The sequence below is a fragment of the Ceratotherium simum genome, chromosome 22, assembly GCF_057802395.1.
Source record: "Ceratotherium simum simum isolate JZ-2026a chromosome 22, ASM5780239v1, whole genome shotgun sequence".
Classification (NCBI taxonomy): domain Eukaryota; kingdom Metazoa; phylum Chordata; class Mammalia; order Perissodactyla; family Rhinocerotidae; genus Ceratotherium; species Ceratotherium simum.
The window spans coordinates 46,125,269-46,149,950 of record NC_141921.1 but is presented as its reverse complement, the minus strand read 5'-3'; the positions used below and the strand labels follow the sequence as shown (position 1 = coordinate 46,149,950).

The window sequence follows — 24,682 nt, the reverse complement described above, 5'->3', positions numbered from 1 at the left end:
AGAACTGTTTTGCTTCTCTTCTACTCCTTACCCTAAGGTCCTTAGAAGGTTTTCATATTAGAATGAGAAGAGACAGGCATACAGGTTTGAGATTAAATACCAAAAGAACTTCAAGGGAAATCTTATACGTTGATGAGAAAATAAATCAATGACAATCAATTTAATGTTAACAGCCTACCGAAATTTCTTGGGCATCAGAACCAAGTTTCTTTAATGAAATTAAGCAATAATACCTATATGTTCTTATAACAATTTAGAGTTTTACAACTAATTTTTATATTCACATTTCTACTTGAACCTCGTATCCTTATTTTTCAGATAACATGGAAGTACAAAGCAGTCAAATGACTTGCCCAAAGCTCTAGGACTAGTCAGTGGCAAAGTAAAAGAAAACAGAATCTTCAGAATTTTAGTGACTGTTTTTACATGGTATAGCTGCCCAGGGTAACCTATTTTATGGATATTTTCTATCTATTTTGTTTTACTATATTTGATAACACTCTAATATTATAGTACATTAGAGCTGGAAGGGTCATTATAGACAGTTTTATCCCGTAGTTCTCAACTTCTCTCTGCCTCCATTTTGTTCACATGTACAACAAATTATCAACAACTTCCTAAATGCAGTTATTCATAACCTCAGGTGGAGACAGAGGCACAGAACTGTGGAGGCGGAAGGAAGTGTATGTGTAGACAGAACTGCATCCTCGCACAAACTGTCTTCATCAACCCCCTGATGGGCCTGCTCCCCTCTCTTGGGTTAAAAATTACTGGTACAGTCTATCTCGCTTACTTTTCACTTGGATGACTGACTTGCCCAAGTTCACAGCGTTACAAAGCGGCAAAGCCAAGCCTAGCACTCAATCTCTTAAACCAAAATACAAGGTGAAGAGGGACTTGAATGTCTTCAAGTATTCTCAAAGATATTATCACAGGTTGCGGGATTTGGGGGTTGTTGTTTTGTAGTTGTTTAATGACTTTTCTGGGTACCAGACGCACAGCTTCTCTTACCTCCCATCCTTCCATTTCCAGTCCTCTCTTTCCATATATATCATAGATGGCCCTGGTTTGGGGGTCACTAAGCACTGCAAATTAAAAATCAAACATGTTTACAAGTACAAAATTCACCATTCAGTCCTGACAACAGTATCATCAGGTAAGTCCACCTCTTTTTGTTCTTCCCCATCCAACCACAATCTTCCCAGAGACCCTCTTCATTCTCTATGCATCTTTCCTCCTAATTGCTTTTCAGACCCAATCTACAACATGTTTAAAGGTGGCTGCAAACGAGAAACATCAGATTTTTTGTATCCAAGCTACTCTTAATTGTGAGCTGCACTTTGTAGGAAGCTAAGCTGACCCTTGCATCACTAAAGGATAGTTGTTTTAAAAGAATTTAGTAAGTTTCCGCCATAGTCTATTAAGAAACTTGACTTGAAAGAGTTAATTCAGTTTCTAAAGAAGCTTAATGTAAAACTACGGACAGGCTTTGATACAAGAAAAGTCTGATTTATTTATTTATTATTTTTTTTTGTGAGGAAGATCAGCCCTGAGCTAACATCCATGCTAACCCTCCTCTTTTTGCTGAGGAAGACCGGCTCTGAGCTAACATCTATTGCCAATCCTCCTCCTTTTTTTTTCCCCAAAGCCCCAGTAGATACTTGTATGTCATAGTTGCACATCCTTCTAGTTGCTGTATGTGGGACGCAGCCTCAGCATGGCCAGACAAGCCGTGCGTCGGTGCGTGCCCGGGATCCGAACCCGGGCCACCAGTAGCGGAGCACGCGCACTTAACCGCTAAGCCACGGGGCCGGCCTGAAAAATGTGATTTATTATTTACTCTGTAGAGTTTCACTAACTCCTAAGATAGTCTATGTTTTTTTTTGCGCCTCTCCTCTTTATTTGTAAATCATTTTAAAAGACACGAACGCTTGTCACTAAGGTGTCGGCCACATCACCTCAGGTGCATCAGAAAAAGATTTTTCAATAAGGGCGAGAGCTAGTCAAAGGATATCAAACCGAATTTTTTTCTTTTTGGTGAGGAATATCAGCCCTGAGCTAACATCCATGCCCATCTTCCTCCACTTCATGTGGGATGCCGCCACAGCATGGCCCAACAAATGGTGCATCGGTGCGTGCCCGGGATCTGAACCTGGGCCGCCAGCAGCGGCGCGCGCACACACGCGCACTTAACCGTTATGCCATGGGGCTGGCTCTCGAACCGAATTTATTTTATTTTATTTATTTATTTATTTTGGTGAGGAAGATCAGCCCTGAGCTAACATCCATGCCAGTCCTCCTCTTTTTGCTGAGGAAGACCGGCCCTGAGCTAACATCTATTGCCAATCCTCCTCCTTTTTTTTTCCCTTTTTCTCCCCAAAGCCCCAGTAGATAGTTGTATGTCATAGTTGCACATCCTTCTAGTTGCTGTATGTGGGACGCGGCCTCAGCATGGCCAGACAAGTGGTGCATCAGTGCGCGCCCGTGATCCGAACCCGGGCCGCCAGTAGTGGAGCGCACGCACTTAACCCCTAAGCCACGGGGCGGCCCCTCAAACCGAATTTAAATGTCAGTAAAGCTAACAGTTGTTATCTTCCTCCTCAACCCTGCCAATTTCTGTTCAAGACCTTTGAATCTTTTCTCCCCTGAGACTTCCCATATATTTTTAGGCCTAATTAAAAAAACGATGTAAATGATTCTATCCATATTCAAATCTAACGGGAAGAAAGAAATGCTGACCACTGGAAAACATGGGAGCCAAACTTCTTGAGTTAATCTCTAGGATTTAACGTGGAATTATTTATTCACTATTTTACTTTAGTCTCTCTCAGGCTAACATGGGGGCCAGGACTGCTGCTGCAGCATTTTCACATGCATTGGCAGGGTTTTTCTGTTAACTCTTCCCTAAATCTCCAACACAGTACCAACCAGCTATGTGGGTAATTTAGACAAGAGTAAACTAATGCAGCCATTTAGACAACAGAACACAATAAAAGGAACAGGCTTTTGATCAAGACCACCACATAAGTGGTCTGAATAGAGTTAAATTTGGTGAAGACACAATGCTGACTGCACACATGTATCATGTGCCACGGCCTGGGTTTTACTGGTCATTAAAATCTAACTTTTTGGTAAAACTATAAAGTGAAATACAGCATACGCTTTTATCTCTATAATGAGAAGTCTTTATTTTGTAAAGAAACACATTACCTAATTTTAGGTCTGTCTAATTAAGGAGCAAATCATCAAATAGCTCTGGAATGAATAACTTATTTTACTTGGTATATATACTAAGAGTGATTTAATACTTTTTTTTTTTTTTTTTTTAAAGATTTTATTTATTTTATTTTTTCCCCCCAAAGCCCCAGTAGATAGTTGTATGTCATAGCTGCACATCCTTCCAGTTGCTGTACGTGGGACTCGGCCTCAGGATGGACAGAGAAGTGGTGCCTCGATGCGCACCCGGGATCCGAACCCGGGCCACCAGCATTGCAGCGCGCGCACTTAACCACCAAGCCACAGGGCCGGCCCGATTTAATACTTTTTAATTTTTAAAATTGTGGGAAAATATACATAACATAAAATTGATCATTTTAACCAATTTTAAGGGTACAATTCAGTGGCGTTAAGTACATTCACAACGTTGCATAACGACCACAACTGTCTATTTCTAGAACTCTTTCATCATCTCAAAGAGAAACTCTATACCTATTAGTGACTTTAATATTTTATAAACAAATATATCACAACATTTTCTTTCTGAAATACATACACGTAAGTATAAAAACTTGAATTACTTGATTCTATTTCCTATTAGCCTTAACAGCATTTTCTTTCTTTTGTTAGAACCTTTCCTTAACTGAATGCTACAGAACTAGTAAAATCACTTTCAGATGAAAAAATGTTCTTGTATCTCCTCACAAAGAAGAAGACAAAGAAAGCTTGTCTATAACGATCAGCCTTTTACCTCTAAGAGTTCCCTTTAGAAGAAAACTAGTAAACTATTTAAAACTTGAGTATCCTCTGCAATTCAGACGCTGGTCTATTACTTTACCTGTACGCACATTTTCTACTTACTGGACACACATTGATTTCCAAAGCAAAATACTACTCTTTCAAAGGACCCTGTCAGTAAAAAGTACTAAACTAACCACCTCTTTTATACACCTCTAAGGGCTCTCTTTTTCTATCCTCTACAAATCAAGTCTCTTAAAAATCGAATATCTGCTACCAGGGTGTTTCTACGAAGCCAAGCCCTCCACCGACCTTCATAAGCCTGGTGAACAAGGTTAAACAGTCGTTCTGCCTGTGATTTGAGCTCTGGGTCTCTGTGCTTGTCGGGATGGTAAAGCATACACAGCCTCCGGTAGGCAGCTTTCAGCTCTTCAGAAGAGGCCTAAAGAAAGAAAAATCCAATTAGAGAACAATCAATGCCACTTAAATATTATCATTATCAGAATCAGCCTTGAAATGGGAACCTGTCAGCCTCTTTCCAACATGTCTGCTCTCTGCATACAGGACATAATGAAGTTATGCTTTATTACTTCAATAAGGCTTCTTTCTTCCACAGTTAATAAAGTGATCGTTATGTACATCAATAGCAACTGTGTTTTGCTGGGAAATGCTGCTATCAGATGGAACGAAAGCCTGCGTCTCTATACTGGTTCAATGCCCTCTGAGCTGAAACTAAAAATGTCACAGAGACCCGTGTACTCTCTAACCTAAGGTATTTGAACTAAATCATGCCAAGGCACTCTCACCAGAGAATCTGTTCAGGAAGAAAAAAAAAACTATATATTGTTAGACGGATGCCATACATTTAATCAGTTTTTTGATAAAGGAAGCTCAATGAATATTCATCCGTAAAAATCAAAGACAATAAATTGTAAAACCAACACACACCTCTAATTCCGCCTCTAATTCTAAAAGGTAGCACGTAAGCAGGCAAAAATGCTTTACTATACTCTGGTGAAAACAAAAGCCCCCCGACTCCCAAAACCCAAAAAGTTCCCCACACATACAACTCTCCAATTCTCACAGTAGCCACTTTGAGGGACAATAACGCACCACACTAAGAGCACAGATGACACAGAGAGTGAAATGGACTCTGTGTGTGTTTTAACCACAGCGGGAGAAGGAAGAGCAGTGATAAAAACCCACATTCTCCTAGGCCTGCCTTACAGTCACCAAGAAGTTCTCAGAGGCAGACTCCTCAGAGGCCCTAAGAACACTGTACCATCTATCTGGCTAGCCCCTCGGGTCTGTTTTAGGGAGTATTACGTCTGATTTTTTATCAGCCTCAGGGGCCATTTTGGTCTATCAGAGGTGATGCTAAATGGGCAGCTCTATCCAAAATAAAATAACATTTTATTTTGGGAGGCAACCTACCCCACTATTTTGACAACAGAAGCACATTTCTGGGTCACTGACAACAGCTGGAGGGGCCCGAAAAGCCAGCCATCTGGGCAGAGGAACGGGACCAGACCCCGGGGAGGGTGCCAAGGATGGACAGTGCTATGGGGTCAGGTCCTGGAACACGGATCCACAAGGAGAGCGGTCACAGGGACACAGTCAGTCAAGGGATCAAGCTTACAATGGAAAACAAACTAAATTTTTCTATAATTTCCACAACTTTTCAATATCTTCCAATTCCAAGACTAAGGAGTTTTTTCACCAATGAAAAAAGGCAAAACTTTACTATACTTTACTAATAATTTTTGGCATGAAATTTAATATTTTATAGACCGGGGACTAAGTTACTCAGACAGTAGAAAACTAGCAAATTTGTGCAAGTTTACTAGAGATTTTAAACAAGGAATTCTGAAGAACTCCAACAGAGAGATAACAAATGCTAACTGGAAAGACACGCAGTGGGCACGTGAAGTGTCAGTCACACATGCCCGAGGGGAGAGGCTGTGGGGGAGGCCCAGGTGACAATTCCGGGCCCTCTCAGGGCCATGTCTTCACTTCCATGCCTGGCCACTTTCTTTATCTGAGGGGTAGGCCACTGGGGGGATGACCTCTAAGAGCCTCTCCAGCTCTAACTTGACACGATCTGTTTCTCAGAGAAGAAAGAGCTGCACCTGAGCCACTCAGCTTGTCCTTGACACCAGACAGAGATCTTCACTGCTTGTTTGGACAGAGATTCATCTGCACATACGGTGTTTTAAACCAGCAGCTTCTTAGTAAGGGTCAAAGATCTCGCTGATCAAGCCTCCCTTTGCCTCCAAGAATTAGGTAGATGCCTGCCCTGTTTTAGCCCTAATCTCTTTTTTCCATTTTCTCTTTCGTAGCCTTTGGGAATTACACTATCAAAAAATTTTTCGTTGACTGCCTCCCTCCTTTCTCTCCATCTGGTCATCTGTGTGATTTACTCTGTAGTAATACACCAACCTTCCAGTTTAGTGGTTAAGAACGCAGGCTGTGGAGTCGAATGGCCTGTGTTTGGACACTGGATCTGTGACATTGGGCAAATGAGCTTTCTGACTCTTAACTTTCTCATCTGCAAAAGGAGATAATAACTCTCAGGGACGGTGTGAGAAAAAAACGAGATAGTGACTATAAAGGGCCTCAGACAGTGCCCAACACACAGCAAAAACCTACAAATTGTAGCTCTTCTGAATCCTTTGATTTCTTATCTTGAAGCTGGGGACAACAGTCTCTCTCTCATAGAGTTTATTGTGAGAAGTAAGTGAGATAATGTATGTATAAGCGCTTTACAATGCCTTGCACATAGTAGGAATTTAATCATTTTAGCTACCATTATCATCACAATTCAATTTCGATATCCCTTTGGCAGCATACATACTGAAACTGGAACAATTCAGAGAGAAGGCACCGCCCTGGTGCAAGGACAACAGAAACATTCATTCCTGAAGTAGTCCATGTTTGTGAAAATTCACCAAGCTGCACGTTTATGACGTGCACTTTTCTCTATGCATATTCTATTTCAATAAAAACACAAGACTCCACAGAAGAGATGGGCCTCAACATTCCCATCTCCATAGTTCCTTTTTCTTTTTCCTACTATAGGCTTCTTTCACTGCCAACGTCAATTATGCAATGCATTTATTGCCACACTTACCAATATGCCACCTGTACCAAACCCCATTGTTTTAAGTAAATAAATAATAATTAACTATTGGCACATAAAATATATCTTCTCCAGGCAGGTTTACTTATGTGATAATGTAAAACGGGCTTGTTCCTTTCTAAATAGCCATTACAAATTATTTTCTTTCTGCAAATTTTAACTGTTCTTTCTAGTATCTCATAAAAGTTACAAGATCAGTAGACTGACTCTAGGTTAGACTGCTATTCCCTGGTTGTTAAACTAGATGACAAGGGAGTAGAACTTCTTGTCTGCAAGACCTTTTTTAATCATATTAATAAATGGCTTAATGTGCTATTGATTAAGTAATAGAAATGAGAAGTTTCATTTTTAATAAATATCACATTCAATAAAAGGTTAGATTAGGCCTTTCATCATAACTGAACAGCTAAGGTCACTGGTTCGATATTTCACAAATGATAAACTCTCGCTATTATAAAAATACTGATATCATTTCAAAATATGTGATATCATTAAAAATGATACCTAAAGTCACGTACTTATTTCTAAAATTCTATATAAAATTAAGAGATGTATTGTGCCTTAAGTCTGAAAAGTTTCATCATCTCGATCATCTGGTTATATTTTCAACGGCAAGTAAAACTATTATAAATTCAACCTTTATATATCATAAAATTCAGAGTGAAAAGGTTCTCTGTGACCTGACTGTAGAGCTTAATGGTCTGTTGAAATTGTTGGCTTAGAGGCTATACAATACAAAAATGAAATTCCTGCAATAAGGCACAGAAAAGAAACAAAAGGTATACAAATTGGAAAGGAAAAAGTAAAACTGTATTTGCAGATGTCATCTCTGTAGGAAATCATAAAGAACCTACAAAAAAAGCTACTAAGTGATTTTAGCAAGGTCCTGGGATACCGGGTCAATATGCAAACATCAATTTATTTCTACACACTGAAAAATTGAAATTTAAAAAGACAATTCTATTTAAAGTATCATCAACAAACACGAACTACTTAGCAATAAATTTAACAAGTATGTGCAAGACCTGTGCACTGAAAACCACAACAGACTGATGGCAGAAATTAAAGAAGAGAGAAAATAACAGAGATAAGCCGCCTTCATGCATCAGAAGGTTCAGTATTAGTGAGATGTCAAATTTTCCCAAAGCAATCTACAGACTCAATGCAATCCAATCAAAATCCCAGTAGGCACTTTTTGTAGAAATTGACAGGCCAATTCTAAAATTAATATGGAAAGACAAATGATATGGAGCAAAAAGGAATTTTACTTTCCTAGTTATCAGCCAAAACAGCTTTGAAAAAGAACTGGAGGACTCACATTACTGGATTTTGAGATTTACTATATAGCTACTGTAATCAAGACAGTGTGGTACTGGTGAAAGAGCAGATCCATAAGTCAGTGGAAGAGAAGCAAGTCCACAAACAGACCCCTACATATTGTCAGCTGATTTTTGACAAAGGTGCCAAGGTAGTTCAATGGGGAAAAGACAGTTTTTTCCAATAAATGATGCTAGAAAAAGGGAACGTCCACATGCAAAAAAATGAACCTTGACCCTTAACTTGCATCACATATAAGGGACAAATTAAAGTTTCCCAGATAAACAAAAGCTGAAGAAGTTTATTACCACTATAACTGCCCTGCAAGAAATGCTCAAGGGAGTCCTGCAGGGTGAAATGAAAGGACATTAGACAGTAACTCGAAGCCATCTGAGGAAATAAAGATCTCAGTAAAGGCAAATACATGGGCAATTATAAAATCTAATATTATTGTAAAAACAGTTTGTAACTTCACATCTTTTCTTAATGATTTAAGAGACTACTACATTACAAAATTATTAGTCTAAAAGGTAGTCTTATAATTTTGGCTTGTAACATCACATTTTGTTTCTACAAAATTTAAGAGACTAATGCATTATAAAAAACAATTATTTATTTTTTGGACACATAATGTATAAAGATGTAATTCTATGACAACAATAACTAAAAGAGGTGGGACAGAGCTATAAAGAAACAGAGCTTTTGTACATTATTGAAGTTAAGCTGGTATAAATTCAAATTAGTGTTCTAACTTCAGGATGTCAAATGTAATTTAAGGTATTAAATGTAACCACAAAGAAAATTGCTATAGAATATACATGAAAGGGAATGAGAAGGGAATTAAAATATTTCATTACAAAAAAATCAGCTAAACAAAAAAGACAGTAATTTGGGAAACAAGGGATAAAAAAGATATAGGGCAAAGAAAGCAAATAGCAAAATGGTAGAAATGAGGCCCTCCTTATCAGTAATTACTATAAATGTCAATGGATTAAATTTTCCAATCCAAAGACAAGAGACTGGCAGAATAGATTTTAAAAAAAATGACACAACTATATGCTCTCTACAAGGGATTTGCTTTAGATTCAAAGACACAAATAGGTTAAAAGTGAAAGGATGGAAAAAGACATTCCTTGCAAAAAGTAACCATAAAAGAGCAGGGGTGGCTATACTAATATCAGACAAAATAGGCATTAAATCAAAAAAGCTTACAAGACACAAAGACATTATAAATTAATAAAAGGTCCAATATAGCAAGAAGATATAACAATTATAACCATTTATGTGCCTAATAACAGACCATCAAAATATATGAAGCAAAAACTGACAGAACTGAAAGGAGAAATAGACAGTTTCACAATACAATAATAGTTGTGAGACTTCAATATTCCACTGTCAATAATGGAGAGAATAACCAGACAGAAGATAAGTGAGGAAAGATAGGACTTGAACAACACAATAAACCAACTAGATCTAAAAGACATATATAGAATATTCTACCCAACAACAACAGAACACACATTCTTCTCAAGTACGCATGGGACATTCTCCAGACAGACTATATGTTAAGCCACAAATTAAGTCTCAATAAATTTAAAAAAGTAGATATCATACTAATTATCTTCTCTCACCACAATGGGATGAAGTTAGAAACCAATAACAGAAGGAAAATTGGAAAACTCACAAATTTGTGGAAATTAAACAACATATTCTTAAACAACCAATGGATCAAAGAAGAAATCACAAGAGAAACTAGAAAATACCTAGAGAGGAGTGAAATAAACAAAACATACCAAAACTAATGGGATGCAGTGAAAGTAGTACTAGGGGGAAATTTATAGCTATAAATGTAAATGTTTACATTAAAAAACAAGAAAGATTGCAAATCAATGACCTAATTTTACAACTTAAGGAACTAGAAAAAGAAGAACAAACTAAACTCAAAGTTAGCAGGAGGAGGAAATAATAAAGATCTGAGCAGAGATAAATGAAATAGAGAATAGGAAAACAATAGAGAAAATAAATGAACCCAAAAGTTGGTTCTTGAACAAGATCAACAAAATTGACAAAACTTTATCTAGATTGACTAAGGAAAAAAAGAGAGAAGACAAATTCCTAAACTCAGAAATGAAATTGGGGATATTACTACTGATTCTATAGAAACAAAAAAGATTATTAAGAGAATACTATGAACAACTAATTGTACACCAACAAATCTGAAAACCTAGATGAAATGGACAAATTCCTAGAAATACAAAACCTACCAAGACTGAATCATGAAGAAAGAGAAAATCTGAATAGACCTATAAACTAGTAAGCAGATTGAATTAGCAATCAAAAACCTCTTGACAAAGAAAAGCCCTGGACCTGTAGCTTCACTGTTGAATTCTACCAGACATTCAAAGAACTAATATCAATCCTTCTCAAACTTTTCCAAAACACCGAAGAGGCGGGAACACTTCCAAACTCATACCAAACTGATACCAAAGCCAGACAAAGACACTACAAGAAAACTACAGACCAATATCCATTATGAACATTGATGCAAAAATCCTCAACAAAACACTAGCAAACAGAATTCAGCAGCATATTAAAAGGATTATACATCATGACCAAGTGGGATTTATTCCTGGAATGCAAAGATAGTTTATGAAATCATTTCATATGTTTATGAAATCAAGGCATATAAAATACTACATTAAGAGAATGAAGGGGGGCCAGCCCCGTGGCTTGGCGGTTAAGTGCGCGTGCTCTGCTACTGGCGGCCCGGGTTCGGATCCTGGGCGTGCACTGACGCACCGTTTCTCCAGCCATGCTGAGGCCGCGTCCCACATACAGCAACTAGAAGGATGTGCAACTATGACATACAGCTATCTACTGGGGCTTTGGGGAGAAAAAGGGAAAAAAAAAGGAGGAGGATTGGCAATAGATGTTAGCTCAGAGCCGGTCTTCTTCAGCAAAAAGAGGAGGATTAGCATGGATGTTAGCTCAGGGCTGATCTTTCTCACACACACACACACACAAAAACAAAACAAAACAAAACAAAAACTAAACAAACAAAAAAAGAGAATGAAGGAAAAAACCCCAGATGATCATCTCGATGCAGAAAAAGCACCTGACAAAATTCAACATCCTTTCATGATAAAAGCACTCAACAAACTAGGAAGAGAAGGAAACTACCACAGCATAATAAAAGTGACAAAGAGCTCTTACAACAGAAGACAAACCTACAAGGAACATCATACTCAACAGTGAAAGACTGAAACCTTTTCCTCTAAGATCAGGAACAAGGCAAGGATGTCTGTTCTCATCACTTCTATTCAACACAGTACTGGAAGTCCTAGCCAGAGCAATTAGGGAAGAAAAAGAAATAAAAGGTATCCAAACTGGGAAGGAAGAAGTAAAATGATCTCTATTCACATACGATCTTACATGAAGAAAACTCTGAAGATTCCACACCAAAAAACCTGTTAGAACTAATAAATGAATTCAGTAAAGTTGCAGGATACAAAGTCAACACACAAAAATTAGTTGCATTTCTATACACTAACAGGGAAAAATCTGAAAAGTAAATTAAGAAAACAGTTCCATTTATAATAGTATAAAAAAATACTTAGGAGTTAACTTAATTTTTAAGTTTTATTTTTGTGGAGATTTCCTCATGTTTATCTTCCAGCCCTTCTATAATTTTATTTCTGTTATCTTATTTTTAATTTCCAAGAACTCCTTTTTTATGTATTTCTTTATAAAGTATCACTTTGTTCTTATTTCTTACATATAATATCTTATCTTTCTGAGGAAAATCCAGTTTTCAAACTCCCTGCACTGTCTGCTTCCTTCTAGTTTCTCCTTGCTGTCTGCATGGTCTTAGAATTTCACATTGGAGCCTTCCCTCAAACATCTGATGTTCACTGGCAATCGATTTACATTTAATAGTAAGATACTAAAAAGCTATTTGGGAGCTCTGTATGTGTGGACAGGCCTTGTTATCTGATGAGCTTCTCTCATCAGATGAGAAATGCCTGCGAGGGGACCTGGACGTTTCATTGGGTGGTCTTTTCTCTTTGATAGGTTAGTTTCTTCAGGGAAGAGCCCAGAGAACAAATGGAAAAAGCTGGAAGTCTCCCCATGCAGGGTGTAAACTCTCATGTACTCCCTGCTTTTGTTAGGGTGCCACTCTCGCCCCTCCTGTGCCTGTGTCTGGGCTCTGAAGACTCTCTGCTTCAACTTCCCCAGGGAACAAGCCTCCTGTCTCCTGGCTGGGCAAGCTAACGCACTCGCATCTCATCAGCACTAGTATTATCATGAAAAGGAAAAAAATCTTTGTCAATCTGGTAGACAAAAAAAGGGTACCTTGTCTTAAATTGCATTTCTTTGTTTTTCCATATATTTATTTGCATTTTAGATTTCTTCTTTTATGAAATAACCTATTCATTTCCTTTGTATTGTTTTCCTACGAGGGTATTCATTTTTTTCTTTTTGATTTCCAAGAGTTCTTTATATACATTAGAAATATGAATCTTTTACCAAATAGATTCCTTTTGAGTCTTTTGTTTTTTTTTTTTTAGGTTTTAGTTTCCTTCCTCTAACAAACACAGAAATTTCTCATTTTTACAAATCAAACCTATCAATTGTCTCTTTTCTGATTTCTGCTGTGGTATCATGCTTAGAAAAGTCTCCTAACTCCAATTTCATCATATTTGCTTCCCTTAAATAATTAAACAATTGAAGAAGTTGCTACATTTTCACTTATTTAAAGTCTAGTGATGGAGACCATCTCTGGAATCAACGTGACAGCACATATTCAAAGAGTATACTGCCACTTTTATTTTCTATCTTCATTTAACGAAGTGAGCTAAACTGTGTGAGGAACATCAGTATGTCTGAACCATTACTGTAGCGGTCAGGATAGGCGAGGTTAGTGGTTCTCAAGGTGTGGTGTAGGGCCCCTGGGAATCCCTGAGACCCTTTTAGAGGGTCCACAGGTCAAAACTATTCTCATAATAAAACTAAGCTATTATTTGCCTTTTTCTCATTCTCTCACGAATGTATAGTGGGATTTTCTTGAAGCTAAAGTGGGATTTCTTGATGTGTGATGATACCACTGTTCTGATGGTTCATGAAATGTGTAGTACTTATGCATTCTTATGTTTTCTAGAAATTCTAAGGTGGTAATTTTAGAGTATAAATATGAAAGTTTTCAGAAATTAACTCTATTGGTTCTCAGTTCTTTTATTGTGCACTTACTATCTTTTGTTATATCTGCTATGATATCTGTATAACTGTAACTTCATTATTTTCCAACACATAGCTATTTTGAACTCCTTAAGTCTTCCTTGTGCCTATACTAAAATATAAGAAGTGCACTTTGTGTCTTGTTTTACAACATTTTATCAATTATTCAGTTTTAATTTCTAATTAAATATGGATAGCTATAACACACGTAAACAAAAGCTCTTTGGGGTCCTCAATAATTTAAGAACGTAAAGCGGTCTTGACATCAATGTTTGAGAATTTCTGGGTTAGATGATACTGTGGTAACAAGCAATCCAAAAATTCCAAAGGTTTATTTCTCCCTCACTGTATATGTTCATCTCAGGTCATCTAGTACTCTGCTTGGCAATGTCCCACGCTGACAGAGCAGCCAACCCTTAGAACCACTGCCAGTCATCAAAGCAGAGGGAAGAGCACGAGACCCTCTGACTCATACTAGCATTCAAACGGCTCAGCCCAAACGTGGCACATATCACTTCCACTCATATCATTGGCTAGAACTAGTCACAGGGCCTCCCTCAAACACTAGGGGACAAGGAAGTGCAGTCCTACCATGTGCTGGGCAAGCCAAGAACCAATAATGTTTGGTTTACAGCACCTGTAACTACCACAATGATGATATTTAATTCAATACTCTGAAGACCAAATAGAGCGTGCAAGCAACAACTTAATAATATCTCAGACTTACATTCATTTTAGGAATAGTAAAGCCACCAGTTTTTTGTTGCTAAAGCCTATAATTTCAAGTTCAAACTTCCAGGCTATAACCACATTGCTGCTTTCAGCAACTAAGTCTCCACAAACTCTGTTCTATTGGATTTTGGGAACTGTGCCTAACTACCACAATTGAAGATTCACTACTGTCCATATGCTCCACGACAATCTGATTGAAATAAACTGCATCAGCTAATAAAAACCTGTAATTTTGTATGATACTTGGTGCTCATACAATTTAAAGGAAAGAGGAGATTTCAGAGCTAATTAACACCAAGACAGCATGTGTACTTTGTGCTGACTAAGAGCTGTTTCATGAAGAGAAAGGGTGTTACAGATTAGCTGGTATCACTGAGTAGATACTGATCATACTAAGAGACTAAGCCACTCACTTATCAGGCACTAAAACGCAACCATTGAGCTGGACTTGAAAAAATGTCCTACTTCATTTTGTAAAGGTTCCCACTACACAGTCTAAAGTGTCACACAATAAAATTGCTCTCATACACAGCCCTGCCATCCTCTGATGCCATTTTCCCTGTTCAACACAGCCTTCTACCCTTCTCATTTCCATGTGCAACATCTATGGCGAGTCTGGAAATAAGTTCCTATACACGGGGTTCATCCACAAACAGTAAAAGACTCCAACGATGTATGCCGACTCACCCTCAATGTCGAGCATGGGGCAGACGCTACTAACTCAGCCTGATGCATCTTTGTAAGGAGCATCTCAAGTAGACCAGGATTTCAATGAGACTAACCTATGTTTATTGTAAACATTCAGCTCTATTTAACTGATAAAAGAAAAAAACTGTACAAAATAAATCTAACCCACCTGAAACTTATTTACTTTTACAAATATCATTACTGGTGCTGGTACAAAAGATGATAAACAAGTAACCTTTTCCCCCTGAGATGAAGAAACATATCAGGAAGACAATCAATATCTGCCAGATGGAAAAGGACAAGCCCAGCAGGGAAAGCCATTCTTGCCTCTGCTAGCATGATTTTCAGTCTCGGACTGAGTCTCCACTGGCCTTGGCTTACTCCGGGCCTGAGCGTAAAGGCATCTGTTCGAATTTGCTCTCTTCCTCTTGTACCTGACTTTAAATGATTTTCCTAAGTAAAAATATAGATTTACCAAACTGATAATTGATTAACTCCTTCCAATAAAGTCTTCTAGAATGATTTGTTGCCAAAATTGCAATGTTATCCTCAAAAACGACAGGCATTCCACAAAGTAAAATGCACCTAGACAAGGGGAGTATGGCGTCAGCAAATACATTATCACTTCAAGTCAGTACAATTACTGAATGCCCAACCTGTTCTAAGTACTGCAGGAAGTACAAAAGAAATATGATATGGTCCCAGCCCACGAGATTACAAACTAGGAATGTGTGTATGTGTGTTTTCCCTAAAAAACCCCATACATAGATTTAATTAAACAATATAAAACAGAAATGCTAATATTAATGGTGCAGAAATAAGTTCAGGGCAATCAGAATACAAACAAGGCTTCATGGAGGCAGTGGGATCTAAATGGGAATGCAAAAGGTAGATTTTGATTTGTTTCGGTATCTAAGACAGGCTTGGGCATTTCAGGGAAAAAGAACTTCCTGAGCAAAAAGGCCAGTGTTGGGGACAGAGAGACAGAACAATGACCAAACTGACAAGAGTAATGGAGTATTAGTAGGCAGGAAGTAGGCAAGACATTAATTTAGACATCCATCCACCTGCTCATTCATTCAGTAAACATTTGGTAAGTACCGCTATGTGCCTGCACTGTGCTAGGGACATAATGGTGAGCCAGACAGCCACGGTCCCTGACCACGTGGAGCTCGCCTTGCAGTCAAAGAAGGCAGAACATCACCACAAGGTAGGCAGAAAATATATAAAACATCTAATTTATAAGGGGATTTAAAAAGGGAGCCAAGAGGGGCCAGCCCGGTGCTGCAGCAGTTAAGTGCACATGCTCTGCTGTGGCGGCTCGGGGTTGCCTGGTTCAGATCCCGGGCGCGCACCGACACACCGTGTGTCAAGCCATGCTGTGGCGGCGTCCCATATAAAGTAGAGGAAGATGGGCACAGATGTTAGCCCAGGGCCAATCTTCCTCAGCAAAAAGAGGAGGATTGGCACCGGATGTTAGCTCAGGGCTGATCTTCCTCACCAAAAAAAAAAAAAAAAAAAAATAGAGCCAACAATTTGACCATTACCCAATAAACAACAGGAAGTCGTAAAAGGTTTCTGGGTAGGGAAATAACATGATCAGTACTGTTTATTAATATTAATATCATATAGCCTGACTAAAACTGACAAAAATCAAAACCAGAGAGATTTGGAGAAAACTACAGCAGAAATGTAGGGTTGAGGTTGTGAGGGCAGTTGGCAGCCTAGAAGTCGAAATGGAAATGAAGGGATCAGTCCGCTGGAGTCCAGAGGATTCATGGACCGAGAGGATCTACGAGTCAGTCGAAAGCGGCTCAATACTATATGGAGAAGAAAAATCAAAGAGCATTCCAGGTTTTTTTGGCTCGAATGCATGGGTTAGGGAGAAACTGGGAGGTAGCGAGGCTTGCAGGGAAGGTGAATTTGAACAACTAAGGATAATGCCCAGAAGGCAGATAGAGATGCAGGGCCCAAGCAAGACATTTTAAAAACAGTCAAGTTCATGAGGACTGAACCTGTGGAAATTCTAAGGACAGAGAATGAGCACCTGGCAAGGTGAGAAAGGAGGACCAAGAGAGCATCACAGAAGCCGAAGGAGATTTCAAGCTTGTCAATGTTGTCACAAATGCATTTGTACAGATTTATAGCACAAAATACCTCCACTGATATTTCCTCATTAAATACTTAAATACAAACCGTCTTGAAGTCGGTATTAGAACCTCCATTTTACAGATAAAAACAGTGAGGATTAAAGAGATTAAATGACTTGTCTAAGATGGAGAAGGAGTTTACCTGATTATGGACCCCTGACCCAAAAGCTGTAGAAATCAATAACTTATGTAGCCTGGCTCAAACCAAACTTCGGTTTATGAATAGATACCCTTATGAGAGTGAAAGGCAACCCACAGAGAGGGAAGAGATACAGTACATCTATCAGACAAAGGACTCATCCAAATTATATAAAGAACTCGGACAAATCAATAAGAGCATTCCTTATTAACTTTTATGCTCAATATACTAATAAAAATATACTGGCATTTACTTTACATAATAATATTCCCATTACTATGCTAAGCACTAATATGCATTCTCCCCTAATTCTGCCAACAGCTCTATGACAGTAAAATTACCATCTGGATTTTACGGATGAAGAAACAGGCTCAGAGAGGTTAAGTAACTTGCCCCAGATCAGGCTGCTGGAAAGTCAAACTGGGAGCTGACTTCAAGGGCTTTGCCCTTTAAGCCACCAACCCCTTTCACAACTCCACCACCATCTTTGGTCTTTTCAAATAATGACCAACAAATGCTCATAGGTGCTTCACATGCAAGACACTGGGCTCAGTGGCTTCCTTTTCCAAAACCCCTGAGCTCACCACACTTTCGATGAGTGTAGGGGTCAAGTGGACACACTATAGTTCACACGATTTTGGAAGTCAGCCTCCTATAGCCATTTCAGGACTCTTCACTTTGGAAAGGTGGGCTTAAGAGAGAAACAAGCAAATCATGAATAAGTCACAAAAGCTAAACAGGAGGTTGATCAAACAATTCCAAGTTTCTACAACTAGGAATAACCTTTAAAATTTGTGTTCTACTTAGAAGGAAAAAACTTACAAAATTTACAGAACTCATTACCCCCCAGATGGCAATATAAGTTCAAAAAAGGATTAGGCAATCAGTAATGACAGAACTCTAAACACTATAAAAGAAAAAAGGCAGGGTGCAGGTCACCTTTAAGGTTTATAGGGCAGAGGGGAAACCCGCCTCCAGTGCATCTCTGCTGACAGCAGCATGGGAGAACCAAGGGGCCGAAGGAGCAGAAATTCTGATTCCCGGTCAGAGGTCATTCTAAAGGCTTAGGAATGTTTTCCTATCACTGTGCAATTTTGTTTTCATTTCTCTTCCTGGTCATGTCCATATGTTTATCTGGTGCCCTTGAGACACAAGTCAATAAAAAGGCCAGAGTCTTAGGGAAATGATCTCAAGTTCCTTTCTGGGTCAAAACTGATGGTTTGGATCCTATCTTCACATCAAGAGTTTGGCTTATTTTTCTTTAAAAGCCTGACCTTATACTTTCTCTCATCCATGTCCATCTGTTATATTCTGCCCACTTGTGCAGACTTCTTGCGATTGATGTCTGCTGGCATTTTACTACTGAAGAATGTTCTGGCTCCTGCAAACTAGGGAGGGAACACTGTGCACTCATCGCATGCAGAAGTGGTTCCAACACTCCAAGAGCCAAACAGGATCCAGCCAGCACGCTTCCGTCTCGGAGTAGGTTCCACTTCAAGCTATGAGCTTCTTCAAGGGAGTGGGATCCGTATAATGCATGTGCCACAAGAGTGGTAACAAAGCAGCAATATTCCCAACGGTCTTTTTTTTTTTTTTGGTGCCCCCTTTTAAACATTTATGCTATTTTATTTATTCATCTCTGTTAGTTGTCTTGAATCCTTTCTTAAACAAGATAGGGTATAAATAAAATACATAAGTAAAATTAAAAGGACAGTTTAATAAAAGTAAACACTAAAATTCCATAGCCAAGCAAAACATGCTGCTTGAATGTCCCATATTTTCTTCTCCATTGTTTTATTACTGAACTCACAGCAAATATAAAAGCTTTCAATTGAATTCTCTTTGAGAGAGCAAAAAAAAAAAAGAGGTATTTTGGCAGATAATGCAGAACTAGAGCATTAAAATTTCAAGAAGCAATTGTTTGAAATGCCCAAAGCAGAAAGGTAATAACTAGCTTATGGTTCATTAAAGAAAACACATTTTTAAATTTAACCTCACGGTGTTTGCTAATCACATTAAGATGACGCTGGAACTAGCTGGGTGTCCTAACAGCTCCCTCCCCACCCACAGGCAAGACCCTCCTTCCCCAAGCCTCTCTGAGTTCCACCTGGGCACCCTCCTGCCCGCCAATGCTCTGGCTTGTCGCCAGCAGCACAATCTTTGCCTCTGATAGGTCCTCCTCTCCCTGCCTGGCCCCTGCAAAGCTGACAGCTCACAACAACTCTATCTTTGGGTCATACTCTGCCTTTACCCCAGACACTGTCCTTTTCGATTATCTCTTGGCTCTGCACCCTACTCCCACACTTAGACCGAGCTTCCAGGAACCACGGCCCCCCAGGTCAGACGCATGCCCTTGCAGACAGCAGAGTTCAGAGAGAGAACTATCTTTTGAAGAGAACAAACTCAGTATTTTGAACAGAAAGAGCAAAGAAAGGTTTGGGAATTCATAACCTAGTCCTTAGCATAAATTCTGGCACTGTTTTTTATTAATACCATAGATGGCCAGCAAATTTAGCCAGGGTGAAGAATACCAAAGCTTTCTACGTACATGTATGTCTTTTTTAAATAAGCAAAACCCCATGCTTATCAAAATTCAAGAACAATAATAAATATTAACTGAACACCCACTTACACCAGGCACTTTATATATATCTTCAGTACACTGCAACACTCCAAAATACAACGCCCTGGCTCACAGTAAGTACTTAATACATTATCACCTGTTACCTACATTTCAACATCAAAGAAAACGGAGAGCAAAAAGGTTAAACTATTAGCCTAGAAACTCCCAGAATAGTACTGGGATCCGAATACAGGACTCTCTGGTTGCAAAGCCCTAGTGTTGCCTCCGTCTACTCTCAGTAACTCTAGGAAGTACTGCTGCAGATAAACGAGACTGAGAGGTTCAATGACTTGTTCAAGGTCACCCAAGTGGCAGTGTGGGCTGAAACTTCTCACTTAATGACCGTGCTCCCCAGCCTCTTCAATTACAGGACACCTTAGGAATGTGATCATCTGGATCAGTTAGGTTTTTGGACAATCAAGCCTTAGCACTACTTGCCCAATGCAAACATTTTTAAGTAGGGTCACTGTTATGAATACCAAACTCTGAACATAATGTAGTACACAAGAAACTCATTGAAGGAATGACCTTTTCAGACTCATCTTTATATCCCTCATTAAGACTAAATTACCTGCCCATCACAAGGTTAGATAAGCAATGAATGAATAAACACACAGCACTTCACTGCTTGGGACTTGAGTGTGCACTCAATTTCTGCAGATGGCTGAGTCATTCTGGTTGGAGAACTGGGTGACTTTGTCCCCCCAGGTCAGTCCTGACAGTGACCAGTGGCCCTTCCTCCACTACTCTAGGCCTTTCCTTCCACCTGCAGCCTAAACTTGAATGTTTAGCCCCACTCTGTGGCTGTGACCTGGACCCAGAGAAACCAGACAACCAAAAACTGTAGAAAGAACAATGTACCCCATAACAGGGAAAGAATGAAAATACAGGGACGTTGGGAAAACTTTTTATTGGTAGGTGATGATTTTGCATTTCTAGTTTCAGGGCCATTATCGAAGTATGAAGATCCCAGGACACTGACCTCCATACATGGATTACAAGAAAAAAACTTTTTTACTTAAGTTTATTTTTTACTTAACTTTGTTTTTTTCAAAAGTGTTTAAAATTTGAAAAGGAGGCTAGCTCGTTTAAGGCTAAATTGATTGGGACTAGAGATCTTAAAACAGGTTATAAACACTGCTGAATGACACCCTGTAAAAATGAAACTCTTTCAAAGGTAGTACAACACTGATAAAGTAGGAATTAGTCTCCATTATTTAGGAAAAAATTAGGTTTAAAATGTCTTAATTAAAATGTCTTTAGGGCCGACCCCGTGGCTTAGCGGTTAAGTGCGCGCGCTCCGCTGCTGGCAGCCCAGGTTCGGATCCCGGGCGGGCACCGACGCACCACTTCTCCGGCCACGATGAGGCAGTGTCCCACATACAGCAACTAGAAGGCTGTGCAACTATGACATACAACTATCTACTGGGGCTTTGGGGGAAAAAAAATAAAATAAATAAAAATTAAAAAAAAAAAGAAACCAGCTTTTTGGGCCGGCCCCGTGGCTTAGCGGTTAAGTGCGCATGCTCCACTGCTGGCGGCCCGGGTTCGGATCCTGGGCTCGCACCGACGCCCCGCTTCTCCGGCCATGCTGAGGCTGCGTCCCACATACAGCAACTAGAAGGATGTGCAGCTATGACATACAACTATCTACTGGGGCTTTGGGGGAAAAATAAATAAATAAATAAAATCTTTAAAATGTCTTTATATAAAAAGTATAAAGATCAAGAAAATTTCACTCTGATTTACTGTTAAGGAATCCTTTCTTCAAATAAATTTTGGAAAATTATCTCAGAATCTCAGATCAGTTAGATTTTAGGCATCTGATAACACTAAACCAGAGATGCCAACCTGGTTTCCGTGTGGCCAGTTAACGATAAATTACTCCCTCCCCTCAATGTGTGGCAGGCAGATGGCTCCATTCTGTAAACAGGAAGACAGGAAATTCAGAACACTAGAGAAAGGGAATCATTAAAGATCATGAGTCTTGTTTAGAGCAGAATTTGGTGGTCTTGTCTAGCTGCCTGCTTCACTCTCTGGAATACAATTTAAGGGAATATTTTAAAGTTAAAAACCTGGGAAAGGAGATTCTTAAGCTGATTTTTGACATTTCTCTATCACTCCAATTGTTACAATTAGGTATCAGGCCTATAATTTTTAAATAAAATTCCCTGGTTTTAGCTTCCATCTGAGATTCCTAGGGAAAAGTCTCAGCTTCCTGAACACAGAGTTTTGAGGATACTCTTTGAAAGTTCTTTGAAGTAGTGGTGGGAAGATCTCACCTCCTACACTTACACTTACATAGCATCAAGATGTGGAACTGACAGCAAACACCTAAACAGGTGTTATTATCTTCTCCCAACAAACCATGTAAGAATTACGATTAGTTCTCCTCTTCCTCCAACTAAATAATGTTATTTCAATTTCAGGTTGATTTCTGATTTCACAGAAAACCTCTAGTACATATCAAGTGCAGACATTATCTTCAACATTTCTCTTTTAGGAGAACCCTGCAAGATAAAATCTGCACATCACACCTGATAACATTTTACTGAGTTTGCTGACAAAGGCAACACGAACTGACTTCAGCAAGGCGTCATGTTTCATAGGGGCAGTGGCTTCACTCATTGGGAGAACTAAAATGTTTTTTTAAGAAATATTTCTTTGGCTCCCACCCATCAGTCCAAGAACAATGACAAGCCCTAAAATTCCCACAGTTTCAAGGTATACCTTTGACCAATGTTTACCTAGGACTCTGGCCAAGCCTACTATTCTAGATCTTTTTGATCATCTGCAACTGCCCAAAATTCAGTAAGCCTGGTAAATGGGAAAATGGCTGCTCAATTATTGATAATTATAAATGAGTGAAAAGAAAGGCTGATTTCAGAAAAGCTGGTTTCATTTACTGCTTTGCTTCTAAGAACTGGAGAACACATAAAGAATAACTAGTTAGACAGCCTCATTTAAAAGGAAAGAAACTGAAGGCCAAAAAAGTGATTTATCCAAAGACTTATTGTTGATTAGTTACAAACTGAGAACAAGAACCTCCAGGTGCCCTTTGGCAGCCTAATAAGATCTGCAATTCCCCAAATTCCCACAGAGTCAGACTGCCCGGGGCCAAATTCAGGCTCTTGTACTTGTTAGTGGTGTGACTTTGAGCAAGTCACTTAATCTCTCTATTCCTCAGTTTCCTCAACTACAAATCAAGGATTATCATAATACCTATCTTAAGGACTGAGGTGAGAATTACACGAGATAACACAATATACAGTGTTCATTCAGTGCGGTGGCCCTGCACAAAGTAAGCACTCAAAAAAAAACGTTAGCTAATAGCAACATGCAGCCCAATATTGACTGACAAAGCATACTTGACCAACTTGGCCTAGGACAGCCAAACTTGGCTAGTTCTGATCACTAGATAACCTGAGAGATGGAATTCAGGATTCTCTGGCAGGGCTGGGAGGACTGAACCCAGCAGCTTAGAGATAAACGATCCACCTTACGACCTGATCTTGGAAGCCTTCCTGCCCTTCCCGCTGATCTCAACTAGACTAGTCAACAAGAAAGGAAATTTACTGGACCCCTACTACGTGCCAGACACAGTGTGAGGCTCTCTCTTACTATTTTATTCAGTGAGGAAACAGGGTATAAGCACTTGGCGTGTGGAAACGGAGGCGCATGCTGAGGCCGTGCTTGGCACGCTACTTCTTTTCTGGCTTTAAAGATTCTTCCTACTCTGCGACCTCCGAATTAAGGCTGGATGTCCGGGAGGCTCGTCCTTCAATTTCTGGACAACCGGTCAGGAGAAAGGAAGGCACAAAACACGTGCCTCTAAGCCTGGACTACTTCAGAGACAGGACATCCCCACAGAAGACTCGGGGAGCCGACAGACCCCTGGGGAGGTTCTCTGGTGCCCTTGACCTTGGTGTCTGAGACTCAGTTTCCCATTCTGCCGGCCGAGGGGAGATGACACAGCCCCCAACCAGAGCGGGTGCGAGAGCTGAGCGTGGCACCGGGTCCGGGAGAACTGGGAACCCCACTGCGGTAGCTTCCATCTCGGGGACCCTGTTCCCTCCTGTAGGTGCGGGGGCCTCTGGCCTTGCCTGGACACAGCGCATGCGGCACAAGTGCCGCCGAGAGCAGGGGCAGAGGCCGGCAGGGACACTCCCGGCGCAAGGGTCCGGGCGGTGTAGACCGCCCGGTCGGCCGGCGGTCGCGCACGTCGGGCGGGGTCACGCGGCCTCCTCGCCGGGCCCCGGCCGCCCGTGGCGGGGACGAAGCGGTCGCCGCCAGCCCGCCCCTCCCGAACGACCGGGCCCGGCCTCAGCCCCGACGGCGTCCCGCCGCAGGCCTCACCTCCCTGCGCACGTTCAGCAACGAGTAATAGTCTTCATTGTCCAGCTCCTCCTCGCTCAAGGCCGTCGCCATCTTCCCAACCTTTCACCCCGCCAAACCGGCAAGGCCGTGCTCAAGAGGGACCGGCGATCCGCGGCCCCGACGACGCAGGCCGGCGCGGCTGCGCCACAGCGGCCCCTGGCGGCCCGGAGTCGCGTCGCCGCCGCCCTGCCCGGTAGCAGCGCGCCTGCGCCCTGCGCCCCCGCGCGGCCGAGGGCGGGACGCTGGGCTCGGGCTGGTCCACGTGCTGCCGCCGGACGTAAAGCCCAGCCGGGCCGCCGTAGGGCTTTGCCTGGGCTAGCAAGGGCGCC

At 40.4% G+C, this 24,682-nt stretch overlaps 1 protein-coding gene across 2 annotated transcripts in view; it reads right to left on the bottom strand.

Annotated features, from left to right (window-relative positions):
• The window catches only part of DNAJC11 (DnaJ heat shock protein family (Hsp40) member C11), a 66,845-nt gene extending 42,378 nt beyond the window's left edge, over positions 1 to 24,467 (bottom strand). Inside the window, exons 1-3 of one of the 2 annotated variants that reach the window (XM_004425536.3) lie at positions 24,333 to 24,467; positions 4,267 to 4,396; positions 1,012 to 1,085 (exon numbers count right to left, since the gene is read on the bottom strand). In XM_004425536.3, the coding sequence (XP_004425593.1) occupies positions 1,012 to 1,085; positions 4,267 to 4,396; positions 24,333 to 24,404 (276 nt within the window). In that variant the 5' untranslated portion in view covers positions 24,405 to 24,467. Of the gene's footprint in view, positions 1 to 1,011; positions 1,086 to 4,266; positions 4,399 to 24,332 lie in introns of those variants that run through there. The other variant, XM_087446889.1, reaches the window with a different exon arrangement.
• Between the last annotated feature and the right edge of the window lie 215 nt (positions 24,468 to 24,682).